The sequence below is a fragment of the Chrysemys picta genome, chromosome 3 (assembly GCF_011386835.1).
Source record: "Chrysemys picta bellii isolate R12L10 chromosome 3, ASM1138683v2, whole genome shotgun sequence".
NCBI classification, from domain to species: Eukaryota; Metazoa; Chordata; order Testudines; family Emydidae; genus Chrysemys; species Chrysemys picta.
The window spans coordinates 161,086,951-161,100,555 of NC_088793.1; the positions used below are offsets into that span (position 1 = coordinate 161,086,951).

Consider the following 13,605-nt stretch of genomic DNA (forward strand, 5'->3'; position numbering starts at 1 on the left):
CCGGGGCCATGGCCTTCTGCGCGCCCGGGCCGGGATCGGGGCAGCCCGACCGGCTGCGCCTCCTCCTGCTGCCGCTGCCCGCCCAGGTGAGTGGCCGGCAGCGCAGGGGAGCCGGAGCTGCCTCCTCACAGCATCCGGCGACGGCGGCTCCTCCCCCCGCGGCTCTGCCCCTCCCAGCCCGCGCCGCGGGGCCCGGCCCAAGGCACCGGCTCGCTCGATCCGGCCGCCGCTGCTTTTGCGGGGAGAGAAGCCAGCGGCTGCTTCCAGCGCAGGCGGGCGCAGCAAACAGGGGCGCCTCAGCAGCGCCGGGTGGGCGGGCGCAGAGCAGTGCTGATGGCAGGGCGGGGGCCGCGCTCCCTCAGTCTTTGCAGGGCCCCTGCCCGGGGCGGCCGCTCGGGGTCCCGCCTGGGCCGAGCCGTGGCAGCGCTTCGGCGGACGGGCCTTGCGCTCCCGGGCCAGCGGGGGGAGTTCGGGGTTGGGAGCGGAGGGATTAATTCTCTCTCTCCTCTCCCCCGATCCGAAGGGGGCCGTTCACACCCGGGGGCAGAGCCGAGGTTCGGGTGCTGGGGGAGCTGGCAAGGCCCTGGGGGTCGGATAAGCGGAGTTGGGAGTGACTCAGGGCCCGCACGGGTAATCGCTGGTTCGGATAATCAGGAGTTCGGATAACGGGGGGGGGAGAGGCAGTAACTATTAAGAGGGTAAACTATGCCCTAGGGCACGATTGAGGTCGGGTAAATAGGGGTTGGGGAAGCGATTTATGCCCGGGGTACAGACACTGATGTGGATAAACCGAGGTTCGGGTACCCCCTTCTGTAGGGGGCACAACTAAGCGGGAATCTGCACTCTTGGATGGGCTTCACCGCTGTTAGGAGTCCACACTAACGTGGCTAGGTAAGGAGGGAGATTTCCGGGGGACATAAACACATGTGGAAAGAAAGAATTTTGGATTTAAGGGATCCAGATGAACACCCTTTTACTGCAGACTCATTAATGTTTCCCCAGGCAAGACTTGCGGCGTAGGATGTTTGCAGTGCATATTTAAGGTCCTGGTTCTTTGGGCATGATAGCATGCCTAAAGTTAAGCTTGCACAGACATTTTTACCTTAATTTTTACCAATACTCATTATTAGCATTGAAGAGCAGGCAGATTTCCCTATTTCTTATGGAGTTTATGTAGCTTGCACACCCAGACTTTATGGAGACTGGGAAATCCTGGATCAGCATCTCTGCAAATTAGGCTATTTATTTATGAGCCCAAATATGCCAGTCTAATTTAGGCACCTAAACAGAAGTCACTGAGACATTGCGTAGGCACAGATGCTGCCATGCAGCGCACATTGCTGGACAGAGGCCAATTGTGTGGATTTTGAACCTGAAAGTGACAATGAATTTCATGTTGTTGAAGTTAGAAACATTTTATTTTGTTCTTTGAGAAATTATCAGCTTCTACATAACATCAGTTCTTGATACAAAACCAAACCTTGTGGATCCAGTCTTCCTCCCTCCGCAAATTCTAAAAATGAACATTCTAAACTAAAAGGAAAAAAAACAACCTTCCCTTCCAGGAAACAAAATTAAAAAAAAAAAATACAAAAAACCTTACCCAGTATGCTGTTACGTTTCACTAGATTTTAAACCTGAATTTTAATAAATAAATAAAATCTCTAAATACTGTTCTTCCTCCAAAGCAGCCTCCTGATGAGCAAAGTTTGTACTTCTGAAATGTGCCGATAGACTATGTATGTGAGTGCCCTTCTAGGTTTCCCCACGAAGCAGTCCCCATGCACTGTGATGCAATTAGTGGGTTCACAGGTAGGTACCTCTTTGGTACTTCTCACTTGTAGGTAGATGATACAGGAAGTATTGGATGCATGCTTACCACCTGCTAGCTACTCACATAACTGTCATTCTCAAATGCCCTGGAATCTGCTGGGTGGGTCCTGTGTCTCTAAAAACAAAAGAATCTAACACAGGGCAAACAACTGTGATCTAACCACTATGCCAAAATAAGTTTGTGGCCTGCTTGGGTTATTAACCCATTTTGGTTACTCAGTTCATGTCAAAATGCATTGTTTTATTCCAAATTAGAACCTTGTGGAGATAAACCCAGATATCTGCTTAGGGCCCTTACTTAGGCAAAACTCCTGCTGACTGCAAGATCAGGCCCATCGCAGTATGGATTTGTTCATGGATTTGTGGCCACACAGCAGAAAACTAAAATGTGTATAAATGTATTCAATGTCACCAGTGAGTCAGGATAGGCTGTCTGACTTCCTGTAATAGCATTTGAGCATGAGCCGGCTAATAATACATAAGAGTCTTCGCCAGAAAAATGTATAATACTGCCTTACAATTTGTGTAATTGAAAGTGCTATTTTGCATTTGTCTCATCCATGCTTGTTACCTGTTGTTTTAGTAGCTCAAATATATTTTGTTATTAATTAATACAGACACCTCTGCTACCCCATGCCGAGTGGTATAGAGAGGCACGATATCACAGAGAAAGCAACTGATGGGCTATGTGGAACAGGAAAATTATTACAGTGATGCCCCCCCGTGGGCAATGGGTTGTGCAAAAAAAGGGCAGGGCCAGGATGGAGGGAGGAACTGTACCAAGCTGTATGCTCCTCCCTCCCTCCCAGAACCATCAAAGATCTGCAGTAAAATATGTAGAAAGTTATTGCTGCTTCATGCAGTATTAAGTCCCACCTTGTGCTCTGTAAGAGTCCCAGAGGATAGCCAGATCTCAGAAGCGCAGTGGCTACTAGCTCAGCTGCTCTGCTGTAGCTGGGCGGGACTTGGGGATCAGCATACAGCGAGAATAGTGGCTGGATTTCGGGTCCTTTAAATCCCTATCCACTCTATCTCTAACTAATCTTGGAGGCCAGTAGAGGAGATGCAGAGTACTAGGCTACAACCATGAAGTTATTTTTTTTTTTTTTTACATTTTTGTTCCTTCTGCATTTTTGCCAGAAATGTCACACATGTATTTGTTGTTTGCAATGTTATTGTAGTCCTGTTGGTCCCAGGATATGGGAGAGACAAGGCTGATGAGGTAATATCTTTTATTGGACCCAACTTCTGTTATTTCTGTGGAAATAACAAGCTTTTGAGCTTCCCAGAGCTCTTTCTCAGGTCTGGAGAAGGTAACCAGAGTGTCCAAGCTAAATATAAGGTGGGACATATTGTTAAGCATAAGGGGTTCACACATGCTGTAGAAGACCATTTAAAATAAAGAGGGCAATTAAGGGTGAGCAGGCAGTAGGGTGTGTTACAAATTGTTGCACTGAGCCATAAAACCAGTGTCTCTTTTAAGACCATGGTTTTTAGTCTCCAGCAGAGTTTTCCCACACTGATAGGGTATTTTTCTCTTTTATTATTTTTCTGAGTGAGTTCATTCAAGAGTATAGTGATTATCTGGTTTCACCCACATAATTGTTGTTGGGGCATTTGGTGCACTGAATGAGGTACAACACTTACTATGATATGCATGCATAGGACCCATGGATCTTGTATTTGTTAACAGATACCACAATACCCTGTTCCATGAAGAAACTACAGGCTCAGTTGTGCCTTGTAGGCAATGGCCCATCTATCCAAGGGGGAGCTCCAGGAGTGATTCTGCTTTAGCTTCTAGGCATGCAGGCAAAGTGGATTCACTGTTGTGCCTCTTGTGGAGTCCAGGACATTCTTTTGTGTACCTAAAGCCAGCTGGCTGGTGCTTAGGCAGAGCCGTGGGCTCTACTCTTCCCCTTCCCACTTGGAGGTGCACTAGACAGAAGCAATCTCTGCAGTCAGGAGCAATGGGACTGCAATTGTGTCCAGTCTCTGCATAGGGACTGCTTCTTGCAGATATTTGGAGTAGCTAGGCACATTCTAGTTTTCATTAAAGGATCAGTTTTACCTTCAGTGACAGAAGGGTTGATAGTCCATTATTTTAATAGTGATCTACAAGTTAAACAGTCCCAGTGGCAAATTTCAAATGCTAACCTGAATGAAATCTCTTCCACAATTTTCAAATTTAATTCACAATGATGTAATAGTGGCAGACACTAAAATTGCACAGAAAATATGATCATTTAAATGTGACCAAAATATAGGGTGAAATCCTAGTCCCACTGGAATCAAAGTCAAAACCATTGACTTCAGTCAGGCCACAATTTCACCCTTATTGTGGAAAATTAAATTTGAACTGTGTCACAGCTGGCAGAAATGCAAGGAATAATGTATCTCCCACTGTACATAATAAGACGCAATACCATTAGGGGGTTCTCTGGGGCCATCATAAACCACAGAGACAGGGCTCAATTGGTTATTTAATTTCATCAGAGTCCCAATTATGATTATAGCTCTGAATTTATGTAGACTTTAGAAGTATACTATTGGCTACAACGAAGGTTATGATTCTGACATGGCAACAATTAGGAAATGTGGTCAAGGTGAAATGGTCAAAAGGAAAAGACTAAACTAAAACATGTCAAAGGGAGTTGTTTTGTGCCCCAAATAACCTTTACTTTTTTTTCTTTTTAATAGGAACAGTGCATTGTTTGAGGAAAGAGTGATCAAGTTTGGAGCATAAGTTTGCATGTGTGTAACAGAGGCCAGAATTTGTCCCAATGTCTCCTTTACCAAAGTGTAGCTAACGTGTTTCTCCAAATTTCCCAGATTACTGGCCATTCTCACAGCACGAAGGAACATTGTTATTCTTCTTTACTATCCTATACAATTTTTCAGTGGTCAATCTGGATCCCTAAAAGGAGTGTAAACAAATGTATTTAATAACAATACTTTATTATATAAATGCTTATATAGCTTTTTTTTCATTAGCAGCTCTCACAGGGCTTTACAAAGGTGGTAAATATCATTATACCCATTTACAGAAATAGGGCTAGGTTTTGTGCTGCACCTTTCAGGAGTGACCCCAAAGGCTCCTCTAAATTATGCTGGTTGCCAATGGCTCCAAGAAGCTGATACAGTAGCTGGAGATCACAAGGGATCTCTCTCTCTCCCTGGCTATACCACTTATGCCAAACCAGGAGGAACAATGATGTAGGAACCACTATGCACTTCTACAGCACAGGAGGATTCCCCTGTTGGCCTTTATGTAATTCATAGCTAAAAATAACCAGTTTCAATTGACATTTCCCAGTCTGTACTTTGATATCTGGTCCTCCTTTCCATCTGCTCCCTCTCTTCACAACCATATCCTCCTTCTCCCCACTTCTAAAGCATTTCAAAAAGGAAACCGACAAGGCGCCAGAGGGCTGTGGTGGAGCCATAGTGAAACTGGGGCAGTGGTAATAGCATGCATTTTGGCACCTGGTTTTCTTTGTTGCTGTCTGTGTTTGGGCTGCTGTGGCTTTCAGCAGTGGTTTGTTACCTGCGTCTTGAAAGTTTCATTTTTACAATTCTTTCTTGTACCTAATATAACTTGTACTATTTCAAAGTACATAATATAACTTGAATTTACATTGATTATATTTCTGCAGTATGTAAAGTTCAGTATCACTTTCATGCACTGACATTGCTGAAGAGGAACTGTTTATTCTGGAAGCATGATCAACTTTATAAAACATTATGGTACATATCAGAAATTAATGGAAATACATTGTATGTTTAATATAGAGAGTGTAAAGTTTTGAGATGTTTATGCATCAGTGATGTGTTGTTGCTGTTTGTGTTTGTTTGGGGGCATTGTTTGTTGTGGTTTTTGGTTGTTGTCTCTTTTATTTAAGAATATTCATTGTGGTGGCTGAGCTGCAAGCAACAATTTGATACTGAAATGGTATAAGTTTAATACCTGATGTGGGACAAGATTGTGGGAAAAGTGCGGGTGCTGACAAGAAAGGGGGACTGTCCAAGGTAGCTAGGGAGAGGATGCACTGATTCGGCACATCCCCTCATCAGCGTCTGTTGGTGTGGCTTCTGCAGAGAAGCTTCACACACTAACTCAAGACACTGCCAAGCCACTTAGTGCACAGAAACGGCGCAGTTGCAGCACTTTAAAAAAAACCACCCCAACGAGAGGCGTACAGTTTTCTGCGCTGGGGCTACAGCGCTGCGGTGCCAGTGTAGACACCGTGGTGATTACTGTGCTTTGATTGGCCTCCGGGAGCTGTCCGACAATGCCTGTTCTCACCTCTCTGGTCATTGGTTTGAACTCTACTGCCCTGCCCTCAGGTGACCAACCGTCATACCCACCCTGTAAATTCGTTTAGAAATTTGAAAGTCCCCTTCCTGTTTGCTCGGTGATGTGTGCAGTGGTCTCAGCGCATCTTTCCAGGTGGCTATGCCAGCTCCACGCACAAGGCGATCCCCCGCTTGGAGCAATGCCAAGCTGCTGGTCCTCATCTGCATCTGGGGAGAGGAGGCTGTCCAGTCCCAGCTGTGCTCCAGCCGTAGGAATTATGATACCTACGGACAGATTTCACGATACATAACAGAAAGGGGTCATGACCGGGACACACTGCAGTACAGGGTCAAAGTGAAGGAGCTGCAGAATGCCTACCACAGGGCGCGAGAGGCAAACTGCCGCTCCGGTGCTGCGCCCACGAGCTGCCGGTTCTACAAAGAGCTGAACGCAATACTCAGCTGCGACCCCCCACCTCCACTGCGAAGACCACTTTGGATACTTCAGTGGCTCGCGTGCCAGTCGAGAGTGGACCGAGCCATGAGGAGGAACTCTTGGGTGAGGAGGGGGACCCAGAGGCAGAGAATGTCTCAGAGGCCAGAGATGCATGCAGCCAGAAGCTCTTTTCTACCCTGGAGGAGGCTAGCCAGTCACAGCAGTCGGATCGTGATGAAACGCAAACAGAAGAGGAGGCCCCTGGTAAGTGAATCTGATTTTGGGAATTGCTGAAGCGAGTTGTTGGGGGCAGGAGGGTTGCAGAAAGCAGGCTTGTCTCCCACCGCATGCCTAGTCTGAGTGGCAGAACAGGCTATTGATATTGACTCCCTCACTTCACAGGAATCTCCCTCAGATCTCCAGGAAACTCTTGTGGTGATACTGGGCAATCCACTGTCACAGGTTCTTCAGCAGAGTTGCTTTGTTTCTTGGCCCATTAATGGTAACTTCCCCGTGCCACTGTGCTGTCATGGGGGTTTGGTGGGGGGACCATTGCTGCACACAGGCGAGCCACATAGGGGCCAGGGCAGAAGCTGCAGGCTTGGAAAAGACCCTCCCTTGAATCCCTGCTCATCCTCAGCAGTGAAATATCTTCCATAATGATGCCACAAGGAAAGTGTGGGGACAGGAATAATTATGAGGCTCCCCTACAGTGCTGGCTCTCCACAAGAGCCACATGCCCAGTATACAGCAGGGTCCAGGAACAGTGATTTACCCTGCCCCTGTGTTTGTGGGGTCTTGTGGTTCATGTGTGCTTGCCTGGGGTCAGCCAGTTAGTGACAGGTGTGTGAGTAATGGCTGTGTTTTAAAGCACTGAATCGTGTTGTCTGTGTTGCAGACAATACTGCTTCTGTAAAATGTTGCTTAAACTTCACAGAGATGACCTTGGGAGCCCAGCCTCCCTCTTTGTTATCGGCGGCTGAACGGCTGTGCAGAATTAGAAAGCATCCAAGAAGAACTAAGGAGGACTTTCTGTGTGATGTTATGATGCACTCCGCTACTGAGAAACAGGAATTGAAGGAGTAGTGGGACAGCGAGAAGAGGGACCGAAAGGAGAATGAGGCATGCCAGAATGAAGCCACGGAGCAGCTCTTAAAGGTTATGGAGCCCCAAGCAGACGTGCTCTAGAGCTAGGCAATACTAGCTCTTCAAACCAAGCAGCTCCGCGCCCGCCCTCCCTTGCAGCTGCTGTCGCAAAACTCTTTCCCATGCGCCTCCCAGACACTGCCAACACACTGTTATCAACCTCCTGGCTCCAGTCTATACCCACAGCATTCCACTCCTCTCCCCTCACAGTCCAGCACTGTGGACTTCCACTACCCACTGCACTCACCTATCCCTCTTCAGTTTGGCCTTGTTGAAGTACAGTACAATCCGCTTGTACTCCAAAGGAGAAGGTTGGATATGATCCCTGGACATACACAAATCTTTAGCCATCCCGGGACTCCTGGTACCTTCCTCTCCCCACACCCGTCCTTGCTGATGTTTTTTGTTTGTTTGTTTGACTTCTCCAGTTGTTGTTTTTTAATAAAAGAATTGTGTTGGTTTGAAAGCAATCTTTAGTCTATTGAAAGCACAAAGAGCACTGCAAAGCAACATACAATTATGTTAAACCCCCTTATTGCATCATGTGCACCAATCACCTCCTAGCATTACAAGCACTGCAATCCCGAGCACAGCAACAAATATTAGTGGCTTTCAGCTTCAAATTGCTGCCTCAAGGCATCCCTGATCCTTATGGCCCGTTCTGTGCCCCTCTAATAGCCCTGGTCTCCAGCTGTTCAAACTCAGCCTCCAGGCGCTGAGCCTCTGCAGTCCAGCCCTGAGTGAAGCTTTCACCCTTCCCTTCACAAATATTATTGAGTGTACAGCACGCAGCTGTAAGCATAGGAATATTGTCATTGGCCAGGTCCATCTTCCCATAGAGGCACTGCCAGCGGGCTTTTAAACGGCCAAAAGCACACCCAACAGTCATTCTGCCCTTGCTCAGCTTGTTGTTAAACCGCTCCTTGCTGCTGTCAAGTTGCCCCATGTATGGCTTCATAAGCCATGGCATTAAGAGGTAGGCGGGGTCTCCCAGGACACAATGGGCATTTTGACTTCCCTTACAGTGATCTTCTGGTCCAGGAAGAAAGTCTCTGCTTGCAGCTTCCTGAACAGGCCAGTGTTCTGAAAGATACGTGTGTCATGCACCTTTCCGATCCAGCTTGCGTTAATGTCTGTGAAATGCCCACGATGATACACAAGCACCTGGAGAACCATTGCGAAATCCCCCTTGTGATTAATGTACTCGGTGGCTATGTGGTCTGGTGCCAGAATTGGAATATGCATGCCATCTGTCACCCCTCCGCAGTTAGGGAAGCCCATTTGTGCAAAGCCATCCACAATGTCACGCACATTGCCAAAAGTCATGGTCTTTCAGAGCAGGACACAATTAATGGCCCACTTCCATCAACACGAGTCCAACGGTCGACTTTCCCACTCCGAACTGGTAACAGTCTGGAGTAGCCAGCTTCCACAGGGCAATAGCCACATGCTTCTCCAATGACAGGGCAGCTCTCATTCTCATGTCCTTGCACTGCAGGGCTGGGGCGAGCTCATCACACAGTCCCATGAATGTGGCTTTCCTCATCCAAAAGTTCTGCAGCCACTGCTTGTCATCCCAGACGTGCATGACGATGTGATCCCATCACTCAGTGCTTGTTTCCTGAGCCCAAAAGTGGTGTTCCACTGTGGTCAGCACCTCCATGAATACCACAAGCAATCTTGTGTTGTAGCTACTACGCTGGTGAGATCAATGTCGCACTCCTCTTGCCTTTGTAGTTTAAGGAATAACTCCACTGCCACTAGTGATGTGTTGGTCAGAGCAAGCAGAATATTGGTCATCAGTTCGGGATCCATTCAGCCCAAAGGAATGTGGCATGGCGCGCAATATACAAACCATTGAAAGATGGCGCCAAATGCAGACGGAAGCACGGGGATTGCTGGGATGCAAAGCAATGCATCACGGGGCACTGGGACAGGACCCAGGATGCCCCTCAATCCCCTCCATCTTCCCACAAGTCTTAGCGGCAGAAGAGGAAGAGGTGCAGGCAGCTGACAGTGTGAACACACAACAGCAGTTTCCCTTCAGCGCTCTCTGAGCGGCGCTGTAACTGCTGGTGTTGAACTGTGCCAGTCTAGACGTGCCCTTTGATTGAAGCAGATGTCAGTGTACAGCTGCTCTCCTCAGGGGGAATTTCTTTTTCTTATGGTATATCCCACTGCAGCACAAAAGGAAGATAAAAGTACAGTATATTTCTCTGAACTAACTTCAGCTATTCAGGCCCAAATTGCAGCAGCTTTTAGCCTGTAGGTTAATTTCAGTTGTTTTGGTTAAGCCAGTGTAAGGTTCTGTGACAAGGTGCATAGTGAGTCCTCAGTGAGCAAAGGGTTAATTCCAGCAACACCGTCCTTTCACCTTGCACAGGTGCTCAGGGGAAGGTATATATAAGACTGCCCGTTTGAAAGATAGAATATGGAGAATGCTTTTAGGAAGATTAAGCTCTGGGGCAAGGTCATTTAGGACTAAGTTAAACCCCAGCATGGGACATTTTCTGTTTTCTGGAGAGGTTAAAAATATTTGTTAGCTCATTTTGATTTCTTGTTATAAACATTATTTTTACTGAAGATACTTTGCTGATTTAATTGTATTTTTTTTCCGCTGAGTCATTCCACAGGCTTCTGTTGATTTGTTGGAAAGTTGTTATTTTTTCCACTAAAATTTATTTAAAAGAAAGAAAAAAATTCCCCTTTTTGTCCCTGACTGTATCAGGTTGGCAGGATAATCTTAAAGGCGGTTGAAGAAATGACAGGACAGAGTAAGAAGTTGGAAGGAAAGATTTGGCAAACACATTCATGGGCTTTGTAACTCTTCAACTGCATTGAACTATTCAAATGAATGAAGTAGCCCCACAAGCTAAGGCCATGTCTACATTTACAAGCTTGCCACGACATAGCTGTACCAATATAGCTGTACCACTGTAAGATCACTCGTGTAGCCACGTTATTCCGACAGGAGAGGGCTCTCCCATCAACATAATAAAACCAGCTCAATGAGTGGCTGCAGCTATGTCTGCGGGAAAGCATCTCCTGCCGACATAGCACTGTGCACACAAGTGCTTATGCTGGCAAAACACTCGGGGGAGTGTTTTTTTTTCTCACTAAGTGCTATTGTAGACATAACCTTGTTAGTGTTAGACTAAGTGCTAGTGCTAGACATGGCCTGAAGTAAATTTGATCCCCTGCAAGGAATGTATGTAGAAAAAGCAGGCAACGAACGGGTTACTGCTATGAATTGTACTGTCTGTATCTTACAGCAAACTGAAGTCTAAACTAAAATTGGTACAGACTTCACTAAGGTTATCAGTGAGTAGGGAAAGGCTATCTGACTTCCTGTAATAACGACTGAGCTAGTAACCTTGAGTATAAGAGCCTGAATGAAGAATTTAAAAGAGGAAAGAATCAAAAGGTCTCCTCTAGAGAGCTTACAACATTGCAGACAAATACACTGCTGGAATTGAAACAGTCTTCCTAAGTATTTTTGCTACCAGATACTTATTATAGGCCTGATCCTGCAAGCCCTTTGGGTAAGCAGAACTCCCATTAAAGTCAATAAGATGCCTGCATGTGAAGAGCTATCTTAACAAGACAGCTGCATCTGTGTTGTTTCAAAAGTACTAAACTGGTATTTTCAGTGAAGAATACAGTATATACTATTTCAGTGCTGCTTTTAGCCCCAGGGGAGTGCAATGAGACCAAGATCCAATGCAACTTGCCTTGTTGTTCACATCCAGCACTGCCTTCACAGAAGGGCTGTGAGAGATGGTTGCCCTCCTCCATCCCATCCCATTATGCCTCTGGTCTCCAGGGGATGATACAGCAGAGGACCAAGGGGCTGAGAGCTATGGATCGCCTTTACTAACACTTGCTCTAGATTCCTCACTGGTTTGTGTAGCCATTTACAGCTGTGCAAAATGAATGTAAAAGACCCCAAGCTTGGAATGTTAGAAGTTTGCACCTATTTTGTATATATGTGAATGACTACACAAGACTATGAAGAATCAGGCCCACTTTTGTGAGCACTAAAAATTTGTACTTTAGTGCTCACAAAAGTGCTGAACTTGACAATCTTAGACTTATGTCCTTTATTCACTGAACACGTGTATAGCAGGGGTAGAAAAAGTACAAGTTTCTCCACACCTCACCACCAAAATGCCTCAGCTCTGTTTTGAGTGAGTACTTCTAGGGCTGAGACTGGAAGTCAGTCCCCGTGCCCATTCAGTCATTGGCATCTCTGCAGAGACTTCCACGATGAACCAAACTGTTAGTGGTTTTGCAATGTGAACAATTTTCCTATAGGAAGTGGATATATACCAGCTATCAGATGGTAACGACTTTTGCTCACTACTAACCTCAGATAGATTTGAACTGTGACCTAGAGGTAAAAAGCTCCAAATCACATAACAATATAAAATAATGTCATTAATAAGAGAAAACTAAAGTTGTCTTACATATTTTTTGCATGGTCATACTCTAAAAAATGCATCACTTTCATGCAGAGGGAAGGATGAAAACAGCATGCTTAATATTTATTTATGTAAACACTTAATAATACTTAGCATTTATATAGCACTCTTCATCTTCGAAGTGCTTAACATCAGTTAATCTTCACAGTATGCCGGTGAGGTACATACGTATATTCCCATTTTCTTCATGATTTTTCCTTTAATATTCATGCATAAGTGCATCACCTCAAGCAACAGATCTATGGCCAAACTGTGATCATGTGTACGCTAGTGTAAATCTAGACTATCACTAAAGTAAATGGAGTATTGCTATAACCAAGATCAAAATCTGGCTCCTACATTACAGCAACCTGAGCTGTTATTGTACAGTCTGGTACATCTGAAAACAAAGTTTTAGCTCATTCTGGACATTATTTTGACACCATTTTTTTTTAAAAAGCTAGCCTAAGGCTAGGTCTACACTACCCGCCTGAATCGGTGGGTAGAAATCGACCTCTCGGGGAGCTCAACACACTCGTAGTGAAGTACATGAGACTACCTCATCAGAGAACTTTACAAAGCATTTTCTGGTAAGATTTGCCACACCAGCTTTGAGAAGGACAAGAGTGCAAAAGTTTTTTAGTTGCTAAAAATGTATCAAACCCCTTAGATTAGATTAATCGCTCAAGGTAATCCTTGGTACAGTTTCTCAGCACATATCACATTGTCAACATAGGCTCTGCAGTGTAATACATTTAAAAAGCACTGAGCCAAATTTTGAAATCCTTAATCAGTTTTCACTGAGGCCAGATCCTGAAAGGTATTTAGGCTTCTAATGTCATTTTAAAATCTATGGAAATATCTTTGTGGCTGTGGACCTCAGTCCTTACTAAAGAAAAAACTCACTTTGGTCCAAATCCTGACAGGTGCTGAGCACTACAGCACTGAAGCTCCCATTGACTTCACTGGGAATTTTGGCTGAGTAATGACTGAAGACCTGCTTCTGCTCCCACTGAAATCAATGGTATTTCTGACATTAACTTAAGTGGGAGCAGGATCAAGCCATGGTAAGGCTGAACTTCAGGATTTGGCCTTTTGTTTCTGGATAGGAGTGGTCACAGCATATTTTCCTCCCTAATCAGCCTCAGCAAGATCCTTGCACAACCTAATTATGCTGTTTTAAGCTTTTAACAAGCATGTAGGAGTTCAGAAAAACCTCCCTTCCCCCAAGAAAAAATTAATTGCAGAGATTCGTTTAGATGCAGCACTTATTGTAAATAGGAATCACTGTGCAATCCCCACATTCATGCAAGTATTTCCCTCTCCTGCATTTTGTTTCATTATACATTTTAAGAGAAAATACATATGGAAGCTGATTCTGCTCCCATTGGGCAAAATTCCCAGGCCCATATTCTCTGCTGTTGTAAACCAGAG

General features: G+C 45.4%; 1 protein-coding gene across 2 annotated transcripts; it reads left to right on the forward strand.

Moving 5' to 3' along the window:
* The first annotated feature begins 5,137 nt into the window (after nt 1–5,137).
* On the forward strand, nt 5,138–8,170 carry LOC135982482 (uncharacterized). Of its 2 annotated transcripts, XM_065589412.1 has the most exons (3): nt 6,152–6,829; nt 6,968–7,067; nt 7,503–7,803. In XM_065589412.1, exons 1-3 carry the CDS (start codon nt 6,290–6,292, stop codon nt 7,649–7,651), a joined length of 789 nt encoding a protein of 262 aa, XP_065445484.1. In that variant the 5' UTR covers nt 6,152–6,289; the 3' UTR covers nt 7,652–7,803. The 2 variants fall into 2 exon arrangements, 1 of the variants encoding a protein (XP_065445484.1); XR_010599867.1 differs by lacking the exon at nt 6,968–7,067 and having other exon boundaries at nt 5,138–6,829; nt 7,503–8,170.
* Nucleotides 8,171–13,605: the final 5,435 nt, after the last annotated feature.

Bases quoted from the DNA above. Each gene is read 5' to 3' on its own strand.
- LOC135982482 (XM_065589412.1), top strand. From the start codon at position 6,290: ATGCCAGCTCCACGCACAAGGCGATCCCCCGCTTGGAGCAATGCCAAG. The intron at 6,830-6,967 runs GTAAGTGAATCT...CTCACTTCACAG, and splicing joins AACAGAAGAGGAGGCCCCTG to GAATCTCCCTCAGATCTCCA. The intron at 7,068-7,502 runs GTAACTTCCCCG...TAAACTTCACAG, and splicing joins TGTTTCTTGGCCCATTAATG to AGATGACCTTGGGAGCCCAG.